This window comes from Ambystoma mexicanum, chromosome 5q (assembly GCF_040938575.1).
Source record: "Ambystoma mexicanum isolate Mex_15411 chromosome 5q, UKY_AmexF1_1, whole genome shotgun sequence".
Classification (NCBI taxonomy): domain Eukaryota; kingdom Metazoa; phylum Chordata; class Amphibia; order Caudata; family Ambystomatidae; genus Ambystoma; species Ambystoma mexicanum.
Genome location: NC_090933.1, coordinates 718,841,043 through 718,855,018, shown reverse-complemented (window position 1 = coordinate 718,855,018; position 13,976 = coordinate 718,841,043). Strand labels below are relative to the sequence as shown.

The 13,976-nt window shown below is 41.3% G+C and overlaps 1 protein-coding gene across 1 annotated transcript in view; it reads left to right on the top strand.

Moving 5' to 3' along the window:
• TRPA1 (transient receptor potential cation channel subfamily A member 1) overlaps window positions 1-13,976 on the top strand; it is a 1,301,026-nt gene that overhangs the window by 326,300 nt on the left and 960,750 nt on the right. Inside the window, exons 7-8 of the mRNA XM_069621203.1 lie at window positions 8,434-8,570; window positions 12,020-12,068. Of these exons, the coding sequence (XP_069477304.1) occupies window positions 8,434-8,570; window positions 12,020-12,068 (186 nt within the window). The remainder of the gene's footprint in view (window positions 1-8,433; window positions 8,571-12,019; window positions 12,069-13,976) is intronic.

Genomic DNA, 13,976 nt, shown 5'->3' with positions numbered 1-13,976 from the left:
TCAGCCACTCTTCCCCTTGCCAAAAGGAGTTGTCACCTCTCTGATTAGATTAGGGGTGGAGCAGCTACAGGGAGTTGAACAAAGGCCTGTCCTGGGCCCAGGCAGATGGTTTATTGGGGGGATCGTAAATGGCTTCCTTTTGAACAAAGCCCTTCCTTGACTCAGGCAGAAGTTATATTGGGGGCATCGTAAAAGTGGCTTCCTCTTGGCAGAAACGGGGAGGGGCAGCCCCCTCTGAGGACAGGCTGAGCTTAAAGAAAGTGGATAGACTGGTTTCTCCACCATGTGACCTGGGAAGACACACCCCTGTTGGCCAGAATATGATTTTAAGAAAGATGTATAACTCATGGTGCGGACTTGTCAAAATTATCTAAATGATACCGTAATTCTTGTGATTTTTCTGCCCACATTTTAAGAGGTTTTAGGACCTGGTGGTATGATCTGGGGGGTTGCTAGCGGAAAATAGGGTTTCACTCCAAATGTCTGCATGTTAAAAATCTGACACTTCATCAATTAATGTCCATACTCCTTGCGCACATGTGTGTAAAATTGGGTAAATGTCCGATATTGCAAAACCAGTTAAAAAGTGCAAATTGTTGCCATTTCTGAATGCAAGCCCCCAGGAAGAGCAGAGTTTGAACAGAGTATACCTCATGTGATATGTGATGGGTGCATGTAATTTTAAACAACTGTGTATCTGTGCAATATGTATTTGAATCAAATATAGATTTGTGGGCAAACTGACCAGGGGAGGATCCTCTGACCCATAAAACCTACAGCATCACTCTGACTCACATTTCCTTCCCCCAATCATGGGAGAGGGGAGAATTGGGCCAATGACAAGTAGAGAGGGGCAGGCTTAGCTAGGCCCAGGCACACACCCATTTTCAAAACACATAAAAAGAGACTGCTGGGACAGAGGTAGAGACATTCAATTCCATTTGCTGCGGAGCATGCTGACCGACGACTTCACATCCAGAGATCCTACACTTAGACTTCCAAGCTAAACAGAGACTACAGAACTTTGAACCAAGAAGGCCCACTGCAAGCAAAAGTATTTGTCAGCAGGCCCAAAATCATTTGCAGACTATTCACAGCCGGGCTGAGCTGTTGATTCTGGCCTGAAACCCTGCGCCAGAAAGATCCAGAAGCAGTGCTGTACCCAGAGAAAGCAGAGCAGTATCCAGAACCAGAGGCCAGAGATCCAGAGTGACCCAGACCGCTGTTAGCAGAACCAGAGAGCTGACCCAGATCACTGTGAAGTGCCGAGAACAGAACCGGAGTCCAGTCCAAAACCTGACCAGATCCGTGGCGAGGCCTATTTCAAAAATATATTGTGAGTACCTAGCAGAACTGTGCAGAACCAATCTCTTAGTTAAAATAATCTAATCCAAACTATTTTAATCTAACCAGAACTGCCTCCTAGAAGTTGTCACTTGTCATTTTGTAAAGCTGCACCACTGTCACTTGTCACTTCTGAAGCTGCAAGCTGTCACCTGTCATTTTGAGTTTACTTTAAATCCGAAAAACTACCTTTATTTAATCGTCCGTATCTCTGGAACCGTTTGGGCTAGGAACTTGGTTTAACTTTCCTCTGAAAGCTTAGAATCTTACCTTTCCAACAAGCATAGAACCGACGTCCTTATACTGTTTCCGCAATCACGATTCACACACTTGCGAATTTTACCGCGATTTGCGATTTGGTTAAAAATCCAGCCCCGTGTAACCATCAGCTGTCATTTCTTTCCTTGCTAAAAATTCGTTTGCTTCTTAATCACCATCTCTGAATCATTGCTAAAGTGAGCCTGCACTCATCCCTAGTATCTCTCACTCACCCTGAACGTCCTAAAGGGAATTAAAAGCATTTTCAGCATATTTCTCACTTCATTGCCACCACATTCAAAGCACTTGGGCCTGTGTTTTAAAACTCATACCGGTTTTCTCTAAGCTTGCTGGGGTGGGAATTGGATTTCGTATTGTATTCGATTGCATTCCTGAGAACTGTGTGCTCTTTTTTCCATCTCCTTCCATTTCTTACATTGCCTAGGGGGGAGGGGTGAATTGCCAGAGAAAAAGTGATTATTTTATCTTTTGCTAAAATCATATCAAGGATTTCTGTACTGCATTTTATTCCTCATTGCTTTGAATCATAAAAGTATTTTGCTACTTTATCCATCCTATACTAACTCCTCATTGATTGTAAAGAAGTGTGCTAGTGCCAGATTACCCATTGTTGATCAACATCATATGTCTAAGTGTACTATCAGATATTAATTTATTATAAAGTGTGATATCTATATATTGTTTAAATTCTCAAATAAACCTTTTAAACTTGCAAAACAGAACTACTTCTTGGCTCAGTGGGGTCAGGGGGATTCCAAGAGAGGGGTGTTATATAGGGGTAGTCATCCAGAACTCATGAACTGGACATAAAGATATATCAATAAGGGTTTCCATCCAATATCCCAGACTAGGCATTGACTTAGCTGTAGTGTTGAATTGAATCCTCTTACAGTTTTGTGACCCATCTCCTGTAGAGGACTGTCCGTGTGGTGTCACCTACTCCCTTTACTTTTTCCCAGTTTTCTTAATTTTTTAGCCTGACCCTACAGGTTTCACAAATATCCAATGTGTTTTTCTGTCTGGAATAGTGTTTTGTTCCCTCTTAGTTGTAAACACTCTTTATCTATGGTCAGGCTTTCCCTCCCTTCCCTTTTATCCTCATGTTCTTTCCTTCTTTGTTTGGTCTTCGCTTTGAAATCTTTTTTTCTCGCAATTGCATGTTTTTTAATCTGCATGAATTTATGGTGCATTCTTCTCTGGATTACTCAAATTTTTACCATGTTTTGGTTGATATGTTGCTGTTCTTTTCACCTATATTTATGTGCTCCTATGGTTTAGTGTGTAACTTGGAACATCAAAGGGTGTAATAACCATATTAAAAGACACAGGATAATCTCCCACCTTAATAAACTTCAACCATCTGTAGCATGTATACAGGATACTCACTTGTCCCTTCCTGAAGCCATGAAGCTTTAATCATTCTGGATTAAAGATGTTATTGCTAGCCCTGCTGTGTGCAAGAACAATGGGGTTGCTATTCTTATCTGCAAAAAATTGTCCTTCAAAATATTAGCACAGGATGCTGGCACCAATGGGTGTTGGGCTTGGGTTAAACTTCTGATTGTCTCTGAATCTCTATCTATTATAAATGTTTATGGTCCCACTCTCCTTGACCCTGGTTTCTGGGATTCTATGAAACAAATTATTCTTAATTCTGGCCTGAACAACCTCATTCTGTGTGGTGATGTTAACGAGATATGGGATCCATTCTTAGACAGGAAATCCAAGTGTATTTTCAAAAGCTCTGTGTCCCATAAGGCCTTCGCGCGTCTAATTGAGACTCGCCTTGTTGACACTTTGAGGCTCTCTCATCCAACTGATTTAGAATACACCTTCTACTCACCCCATCACACTCTTTCACGTCTTGATTATATTTTTTCATCGAAATCTCTCACTGGTTCTATCATTGACTCCTCTATTTCTAACATCTTAATTTCTGATCATGCCCCTGTCCCTACAACGTTTAACCTTGCTGATATCAAAAAGTCACCTTCCCGTTGGAGATTTAACAATAGTTTGTTACAAGATCAACAGTTTATCCAATCATTTCATTCCTTTCAACAATAGTATTTTGCTGGAATTCTAGACCATGATACTTCAGTAGTCACTAATTGGGATTGTTTCAAAGTGATGTTACGTGGTCATGTCATTGCTTACTCTTGTAAGAAAAGGAAACTACATAAAGCGCATCTCGATTACTTGTACCTCCAGCTTTCCGATGCTGAAAAACAATTTTATCTGTCTCCTTTGGATGTTAATCTTCATTCGGTCCTTTCATTGCGCTTTCAGCTAAATAAAGAACCGACTGAAATGGCCACTGGTGCGCTGTTGAAATACAAAACCAAAATGGATCAGACCTCCAACAAGGCTGACAAATCCCTTGCCTCATAACGTAAATCCAAAAATGAAAATACTTTTATCTCGTGCGTTAAGGATAAATCTGGCACCTTCATGACTAATTTGGATGATATTCTAAACTGCTTCAAACAACTTTACTCAGAGTTATATACCCCAGAGACTTCTGTTTCTCCTACTCGTATTGACTCTTTTTTGAATGAGATCAATAGAGCATCATATCCTCAGACTAGTCTTGCCCATTTAGGGGAAGAGGTTATACTTCTTGAGATTAATCGTGCTATTAAGGGATTGGGTAGAGGGAAGACCCCCCAGTCCTGACAGACTTTCTATTGAATGTTTCAATCACTTTGTTAGTTCCCTCTCTCCCAAGTTAAAGATGCTATATTCCTATTTTGCATCTCAGCAATGCTCGTCTGATTCCCTCTCCGAGACACTTTATTCTTTTCCCCAAAGCCGATAAAGACCCAGATCTTCCCAATAATTACAGACCATTCTCCCCCATTAACGCGGAAAGCAGGATTTTTGCCAAAGTTCGGGCCAACAGGATTGAATCTTATATACCCACCTTGATTAAGTCTGATCAGGTCAGCTATGTCAAGGGTAGGAACTTTTACACAAATGCCAGACTTCTACTGAATGCTCTACACATGATATTGAATCATTAAAAAGGACAATCTAGGCTATGCTGCTATTGCACTTGATGCAGAAAAAGCCTTTGATCAGGTCAACTGGGATTTTATGTTTCAAACTCTTCATTGGCATGGGTGTGGGAAAAATGTTATATCCCTCATTAAACCTCTTTATTCCTGCCCTAAATCTTCTATCTGTATTGATGACCTATCTTCATCCTTCTTCTCTTTGCTAAGAGGCACCAGGCAGGGCTGCCCTCTCTCCCCCATTCTTTACATACTTTCTCTACAACCTTATCCCTGGAATCCCATATGGAACATCTAGTACTAAAATTGCTGCACATGCTGATGACATTTTGATTCTTATTTAAAATCCCAAGCTTCATCTTCCTTATTTGCTAGACAGACTGCGTCAGTTTTCCTTGGTCTCTGGCTACAAGCTTAAAAGTGATAGGTCGGAGATGCTTCATCTTAACTCCTTCTGCGTTAAACTTGATTTGGATGTGTTCAGCTTTAAATGGTGTCAGGACTCAATTAAATAGTTAGGTCTACAATTTGCTTATAATGTGGTGGACACCGTAAAAAATAATGCAGAATTACTAATTAACAGACTCAAAGATCTCACATTGACTTGGTCACCCCTTTATCCTGGTGGGGTCGTCTAAATACCATTAAAATTATGCTGTCCTCTATTATATTGTATTATCTGCAGCTACTCCCTGTCCCATTACCTTCCTCATTTTTCAAGTCCATTAATTCAATCCTTCTCAATTTCCTTTGGGGGTCAGGGAAATGTAAAAGAATTGCTGTTCGCAAATTAAGATCCTCATATGATGGAGGGTGGGGGGTCAGATATCCGGATTTTAAACTTTATCACTGTGCCTTCTTACTCAAACACTCGTGTAGCTGGTTCACCACTCCTGCTTTCTCTCACATTCCCTCTTGGTGCAAGTTGGAAAAAACCCTTGTTCTCCCGTACGGCATTACTGACCTAATTGATATCTCTAGTCACATTCCTGCTGCGTTCTCAAACCCCATCAAGGCTTCTACCTCTGCCTTGAGACTGTTTTTATTTATCAGATTATTAATAATGGCTCCCCTCTGTCATTCCAACAGTTGAAATATCTCTTCCCCATTCCTACTTTGGATTTCAATTTTTACAATAAATTGGTCAATGCGTGTTTGGATGCTCTACAGCGTTTTGCGAACTGTACTCTTTTACCTGATGCCTCTAGACTCCTGCTCTTAACCATGGCTTCCAATGCCCTAGCCACAACATTTTATAAGGTTTTGTGCAATATGGATCATGCTACCACTAAATGGCCTGTGTAGTCTAAATGGGAGTTGGACTTTGGTGTTATCTTGGATGATAATACTTGGTCTCTACTGTTTGCGAAGATTAGGGGTTCCACCAGCATTATGCAACACCTGTACTTTTTTATTCATAGAGCTTTCATTACTGCCCTGATTTAAATCAAAACCTGGCGCATATGATAAGTGCTGGTCTTGTGGAGATGTCCCGCTTCCTATAAGCATATGTTTTATGACTGTCCTTATGTACTCAAGTTTTGGTGTGGTGATTTCTTTACTTAATTTTTACTGTCAATATCCCTCTCTCATTTTTTTATGTTTTTCTAGGTAGTCATGCCGTCAATAATGTTAATTTACAGGAATCAGCTAAGCTCTACAACCTCTTTATTGCTCTTGCCCTTAGGCTCGTCACTACCAATTTGAAAAATGTTTCCATTAAGGGATGGTGGAACAACATATGTCGTGTGCAGAGAATGGAACACTTTATGGCCATTTACCATGATGACATTGCCAAATATAATGCAAAATGGGCTCATTTTATTCTCTATTTGGATCACTTTAGCTTGACTTCCCATGACTCTTGAGGTGTCCATTAATGCACACGTGGATGTTGCTTTACCATCTCTTCGCCCTCGAATTGATGTGCACGTTTGTTTTTGACTTATGTCTCAACTCAATTCCAGTGTTTATAATGCTATATTGTTATATGCTCCTTCCCTTCCCTTCCTTTTGTTTTCCTTGTCTGTCCCCTTGTCCGTTTCCCTTGTCTGTCTGTTACTTATGCATTTGTCTCTTTGATTCACAGTTTGTAGCATATGGCTGGTACTTGACATCTTTAGAGTACTAGTTTAGCTGTTTTTCTTTTCCCAGCATTATATTTGACAGTTTTGCTCAATTGTTTTTTCATTTACACTTTGAATTGTTTCTGTCTATATGTCTATCTGTATGAAAAACAAATAGTCCATAGGCGCCCCTCTGTGAGAACAAACACGGCTAAATGACCTGTGATTAGGGAAGGTACCCACTTGAGAGTCCGCAGCCACACTTTAGCTCACTGCACCTTTCACCGAAGGGAAATATCCATTTGCATATCAGTCTTTGTCCCGCCCACATGCACAGTCGAGCACCAAAATGTTACAGCAATTCTCTTCTGAACAAGAATACCAACAGCAACCCCATACACGTGTTTCAGCCTTGTTGGGCCTCATCAGTGAGGTGGAGCTGTGCCTCTCTGAGCACACCTGGTGACCCTAGGAAACTTAGGGTGACTAAACTTAAGTCCATTAAACAATGAAAAAATAGTCCATAGGCACCCCTCTGTGAGAACAAACACGGCTAAATGTCAACACATTTTCACACATAAAAAATGTGTGAAATTGTGTAGTGAATCTACGAATTCGATTTTAGCATTGTAAGATTTTATTGGGTTGCATTGTTTTAACTGTTGTGCTTTTTATGGATAATGAATTGTATGTGGCTAAATGTGGAATAGTTTGATGGAACTAAAATTACATTATATTAAATAAAAAATAAAACTATCAATTAAGATAAACACATGATTCCATGTAAAATTGTCTCCTGTGGGTCAAATAAATCACTTCAACCCAGTTACTCCGACAATTAGGAAACTAAACTAACGGCCACTAAAAGTAACGTTTTTGTATTTGAACACCCTCAGGTCGGAGAGGAGCCCATGGGCAAATGGCGCATGTAGTATGTGCTGTTCTCGCAGTTCGGTTGAGAGTTTCTACTAAATCGAAGATATGCTGATGCTTAAAAATGAAGATTACAGGTGTAGGTTTTATTCAAGTCTTTGGCGTTTCCCATGGATTGACCAACACGATAATTGGCACACTGAGAAGTTTCAAGAAAGAAATGTATGAAATGTGATGAGTAGTCAATAGTGACATGCTGTCACCGTGATTACCAGTCGTTAATATAATTGCTAAAGCAGTGTTTTGTATACTAATGTGGCCTGTCTATGAATGTAATTTTCAAATGACTATGGGGGTCATAAATAAAATCATAAATTGAACTAGGGATTATCATGGCAATTTGAACTTAAGTACAAATGGTCCCCTTGGTGAGAGTTTGCTCATTTCCAAAACGGAGTGAACATGCAAAGACTTAAACACAGGCAATATTGCCTTCACTCCTCACTTTTCCACTACGTTTTGGAAAAAGTGTAAATGAATCCCTCAATGAACGACTTCAGGAGTCCTTTGCAATGTATCCCTATGGAACCTGCAGGCTTTTAGCTGTGGACATGTGGAGGCAGAATGCACAACAAAGCGTGTATCACATTGTATGTCCCCACGTCATGCACCAAATAGAATTAAACCCCCGCTCCAGGAGCTAGAAAATTACCTCAATATCTTTTAAGACAGCATTCTACATGAATACATGTTTGATTGCGCTTCAGCTGCGGCCAAGATAATTCCTTTCATGACTGCAATTCCGTGTTCGAAGCAGTGCATCCATCTGACCCTTTTGAGTTTTTTCATCCTTACAGAATGATAAAGCTACAGCTCTTCATTTCGCCGCAACACAAGGAGCAACGGACATCGTCAAACTAATGCTAACTTCCTACACTGGAGACAAGCCAATCATTAATCTCCCTGATGGCAACAAAGAAACACTACTTCACAAGTAAGATGCATTCATTCATTTGCCTCCTTCTCCCTGATCTTTCCATTTCCAAACAGTCGAATTGCCTCACACAGGGGCTCTTTTTTTAATAAAAATGGATAGTTACATGGAGGGAGCCACCTACGTTGGCACTTGCCTGCTGTAGGGCCCCATACATGCATTTTGCCACGTTTCAAAAACCGAGTGGAAAAGGAAGAGTAAAAACAGGCAGCATTGTAATTATTGCAATATTGTATTTTCTGTTTTGTAACAGAATATACATGCTGCTTGCAAATAACACACGGCGTTGCTGTGGAATCAACATGCCTTTATAAGGTTCGAAATGCAGGAGGATTCCATACGAATCCATTCATTTTAAGCCAGCAGGAAAACCTATTGTTGGCATGAAACAGCAAGGCTTTGCAGGTGCAGTGGTGTACACTGCCTTTTGCCCTGCATGTTTGCACCCCACCATGTAAATAACGAGAATTTGGCAGTGGGGAGCCGTTTGCTGAACCATGTTTGCTGTAAATAATAGATGTTGCACCATACATATTTTCATGGCATAAAACATTGAAAGGGTGAAAGGATGAGTCAGTGCAAGTTGGAATCATACCTATGACATTACACATGGTGAACAATATCTCTACCAGCAAACGCTTAACTCATTGAGGATCATTTTCAGTCCCCAGCGTAATTCAACTTGGGGGGCCTGCATGCATAAACTTTGGCATGCACAGGTTCCTGCAGCCGAATTATGGTCATTTGCATGGCAGAGTGCAAAGGTGCAGTGCACTCCGCTGTGCAAATGAGTAAATGCTGCCTACCATGCTCGCATGACATGCAGCATTTATAATTACAATTAGACGCTGCCTGCCATGCTTGCATTGTATGCAGCGTTTAATTGTAATTCTAAATGCTGCATGCCAGGCATTTATGATAGGCAGTATTTAATTGTAAGCGCTGTCTGCCATGCAAGCATGGCACAAAGTGTGTATAATGGATCCCTCTGGTGTCTGCCTGCTTTATGCTGGCGCATTAAACTGGCATGCTCCATAGGGATTCCCAGCGTTTGCGCCAGCATGTAAATGCATCCAAGCATAAATGCTGGGGCATTTGAATGGTGGAGAGGAAGGGAGGAGGCAAAAACGCAAGTTGCATTCTACTCCTCCTCTCTACAATACAAATGGATGAAAATGGGGCATATTGTTACTGGAGGCCGTAAAACACGTATGCAAAGTTTTTGCGCCTTCCGTTAACGTTACGCCCCTGACGAACATGAGCTCCGCTGACCTTTCTCGATCCCTTAGTCAGTAAATAGTGTGCAGGACATCACTCGTCTATGCGATTACCTAGCCATCATCTAGTCCTGGGTGTCAATTACTTACACAAACTGAACCCATCCAAGATTGAATATGTCCTCATCGGTGCACCTGCTAAAAAGCTTGTGCAACAATGGCTCAATAATATGCGCCTAGAAGGATTTGATTCACAATTCTCAGACTCAGCAAAATCCTTAGGCTTCACAGATGACAGTAGAATGTCCTTCCAGAAACACATAGTCAAGAAGGCCCAAACAGTCTGGCCTCGATTATCCACTCTTTGAAAAATCAACTAGCGGTCGAAGTGTACAAAAAGAAGTAGTGGAACTATGTTCCCTGCTGGCATGCCCCCGTTCTCCACAAACTCCATTGCACCCCCTCCCACATAAAATTCAGTCTCCCAAACAAACACACTAGCTATTTAAGGGAATTTTCAGTGCAGTGCAGTGAAGTGCAAGCTTCAACTTCTTCCTACACTTTTATTTTAAAACGAAACCATTCCAGAATGGTTTGTTTTTAAGATAAAAGTATAGGAACAGTGAAACTTAAAAATAAAAACGATAGAAGCACCGCTCCCGCCCCCTACAAACCCTGCATCAAACCCTTCATCCCGCCGCAAGACTTTCAGACAATACTGTAGGCCCTTGTGGTCTTGCACATCAATGAGGGAAATGCTCTACTGACAGGGCTCCCAGCTGCTCACTTGGCTCCCCAAAAGCATTCCACCACCCTCCAGTACGTCTTATTATGTTGTATGGAAATTTGACCGAATCACCCCCTTCCTACGCGACCTACATTGTTCTCTCCAGGCCAGCAAACTGTTCAAGACTGCATGTGTCATTTACAAAGCAGTCAACAATAGAACACCAGCATATCTGCTCGATAAGCTCTCCACGGTGGCACACGCTCCTCACGCAGCAAATCCACCAACCGGCTCAAATCACAACTGCAACGAGAGGACCCACAAACAATCCTTCTCTTTTCAAATACCCACCCTCAGGACCTCGATCCCGGTGTAAGTTTGGAATGACCGTACAATTCTCAAAAATGTCGGCCAATCTCTCAAAACATGGCTTTTTGAACAACACGTAACCAAGGACTAATTCCAATGAATGCACAGACCTCAACTCACAGTACAGTGCTACTGTTAAAAGATGCCACGCCAAATGCTGTCTACCCACACTCTGTCCAGCGCTCCTCTGCTTTCAAGCTAGGTCCACATTTTAAGCAATAAAATAAAAAAAATAAAAAATAAACACTACTAAAGGAAAGGGTATTTTCTGAAACCTATATACATACACAAAGATATGTTTTCTGTTCAGTTTGCAGACACACTACTGCACACACACACACACACACACACACAAACAGACACATGCACACAAAACAAACACAGGTACATACACACACAAAGTCTAATACAGACTACAACTGCCACCACAATGGGATTTCTGAAGATACTACAGCAAATACCCTTACATTAATGAATGCAGTTCACACTTCTGCATTGTTTTTTTTTTTGGTTGTGGCCCCCAGGTTGAAGATGCAATGGCGATTTGTAAAAGTTTAATGGGATTGCACACATTGTAGAAACAAGAGAAGTATTTTACTCTAACAATGTTTTTTTCACAGAGTAAAACTCTTACCCTAAATTAAATCATCTTTTGACATCTGAGGACTTGGGCCATGGGTTGCAGAGGCAGTAGTAGGGTTACCGCAGGGTCTTCACCCCCTAGCTTCCCTTAATCAAATCCCCTGATACCTGGCATTATATAAATGTGCATTTGAAATGTGTAATATTTATTTTTACTGAGGATGGATTTGTGTGTGCACTTAAATTATTCATACATAGTTTGCTTTACTTTTTGTTGTTTTCTTCTTTTTAATCCATCGGAATATAGAAACATTCAAAACTTGAAATTTGCTGTCAAACAAAAAACAACGAATTGTTTGGTGTCAAACTGTATGCTAGTTTGCTTCATTAAGTTTCTTCCCAACGTTCATAGAAGTATTTCCAACATTCTGATTTGATTTTCCAAAATGTTTATCCCTCTCTCTCTTTCTCTTGCTGTTTCTCTCTCTCACCTCTCTTGTTCTCTCCCTCTCTCGCTTTTGCTCTGGATTAAAACACATTTCTTTCTTTTTTAGGTCAGCATTGTTTGATTACGCTGATTTGGCTGAGTATTTGATTTCTATGGTAAATATTTAACTTCAAATTACTTAACTGAGTAATACGATTTTCTCATCCAACCCTTAGTGCAAATGGCTAGTTGCTTCAAAAACGCAATACACGTTCCGCAAAAACTAATTTCCTGAACTGCAATAGCAGGAAATTTGCAGATCATAAAATCCATCTGTGCAATTACACGACAGACGTTTTATATTTTTTTTTACACAGAATTGTGCATTACCAATTGCTAAATTAAATGTCTTGTGCCTGGATTAAATATGTACTCACAGCACCTATTGTAAGATAACAATTTACACATTATATGAATGTTTCTTTTTCATTGTGATTACTTGCAAAAACATAATAAAAGATTGTAGCATGATCTGTGTACAACTTCACCCAAAATCTTTTTAAAAATAGCTCTTTCAAAACATAGTGCTACTGACAATTTTACCAATCTTAATTCTTTTAAAGGTAAATTACTCTGTATTTCACGCATAAACACTAGAATTGGCTTATATATCCCTGATGTTGTAGGAACATGAAAAACAGAACACTCCACCATAATTTAGTGATATTATCAGGCTGGCGCGCCGACAGGTACATTGAGTGGGTTAGGCCCATGAGAGATTAAAGGGCACATACTCAAATATTTACACAGAAACACTATCAGTTGAAATACCAATAAGACGCTTTTGCATCTCTCTGGACAACATAAAAAACACAGTTAAGTTTTATTATGTTCTCTGTGGCCGCACATGATATGATATCACATTGGCCCTCATTACGACCCTGGCGGTAAGGGGTTTGCGCCAGCGTTAGCTGCGCCGACCCCTTACCGCCAACTACGAGTTCCCATAGCGCCATGGTCACTTTTCCGCCCGCTTTTTGCGGGCGTAAAAATCCATGGCGCTATGGGACCTTGGTGTTAATTACGCCACCGTAATGTACGGTGGCGTAATTAACGCCTTCCCCACTCCCATTGAGCCCTATGGGGCCGAAATGGGAATGGGGAAGGGTAAATGGGTCAATGGGGACTTACCGCCCCGCCGACCTCGGAATGGGGCGGTAAGTCCGCCATCCGCCATGGCGTAAACGGACTTTACGCCATGGCGGAAAAGTCCGCCGATGGCGGAAAAAATCCGCCAGGGTCGTAATGAGGGCCATTGTATTTATATTGCGCCCATACACAAGCGTTTCAGGGCGAGGCAAGGGAAGGGTGAAAGGGAGGACAAAAAACAACGATTTTACTAGGCCCAGTGATATTGGGAACGCGCAAGTGCAGGGGAGAGGGAAGGGGTAAGTGCAAGGGGCAGGGGAGGAGAGGTAAGTGCTGAACACGTGTTAAAAAGACAACAGGTAGTGAGGCCAGCAGGTGGAAAGTGCAAGAATAAGGCGCAGATAACAGGTGTCAAACAGGTGCAAGAAGGGGACTGTAGAGCTGCAGATACAAACCGAAGTGCAAGGGTTGCCTGGAGGCACTGCGGGTATGCGACTGGGTGTTCAGGGCCAGAAATCAGAGGGTAGCCCAGTGCCGAAGCAGGCAGAGATCAGCTGGGGAGAGGAAGCGCAAAGGCAGAAGCAAAGAGGAAGGCCTTGGGGTGCTTCTGGAACCGATGATGGTTCTCCTCAAGTTTCAGAGAGGCAGGGTGGGTTTTCCAGAGGGAAGCCCTGGCCGAAGAAAGAGATAGCAAGGAGAGGAGGAGATGATTACGATGTTGTGAAACCACAACTACATCGCTGAGCTTGCTTACAATTTTCAACTAAATCACGTGAATATATATGCTCTATGTCGAATATATAATCAGCAAGAATGGCATGAGTCCTTACCTTGTTGAAAGTAAATTCATGTCTTGTCTATTTGTGCCAAGGAAATAACAAATTAGAGATCCAAAAGGCCAAAAAAGCGTGTTATAATAAAAGGATCCCAAACTG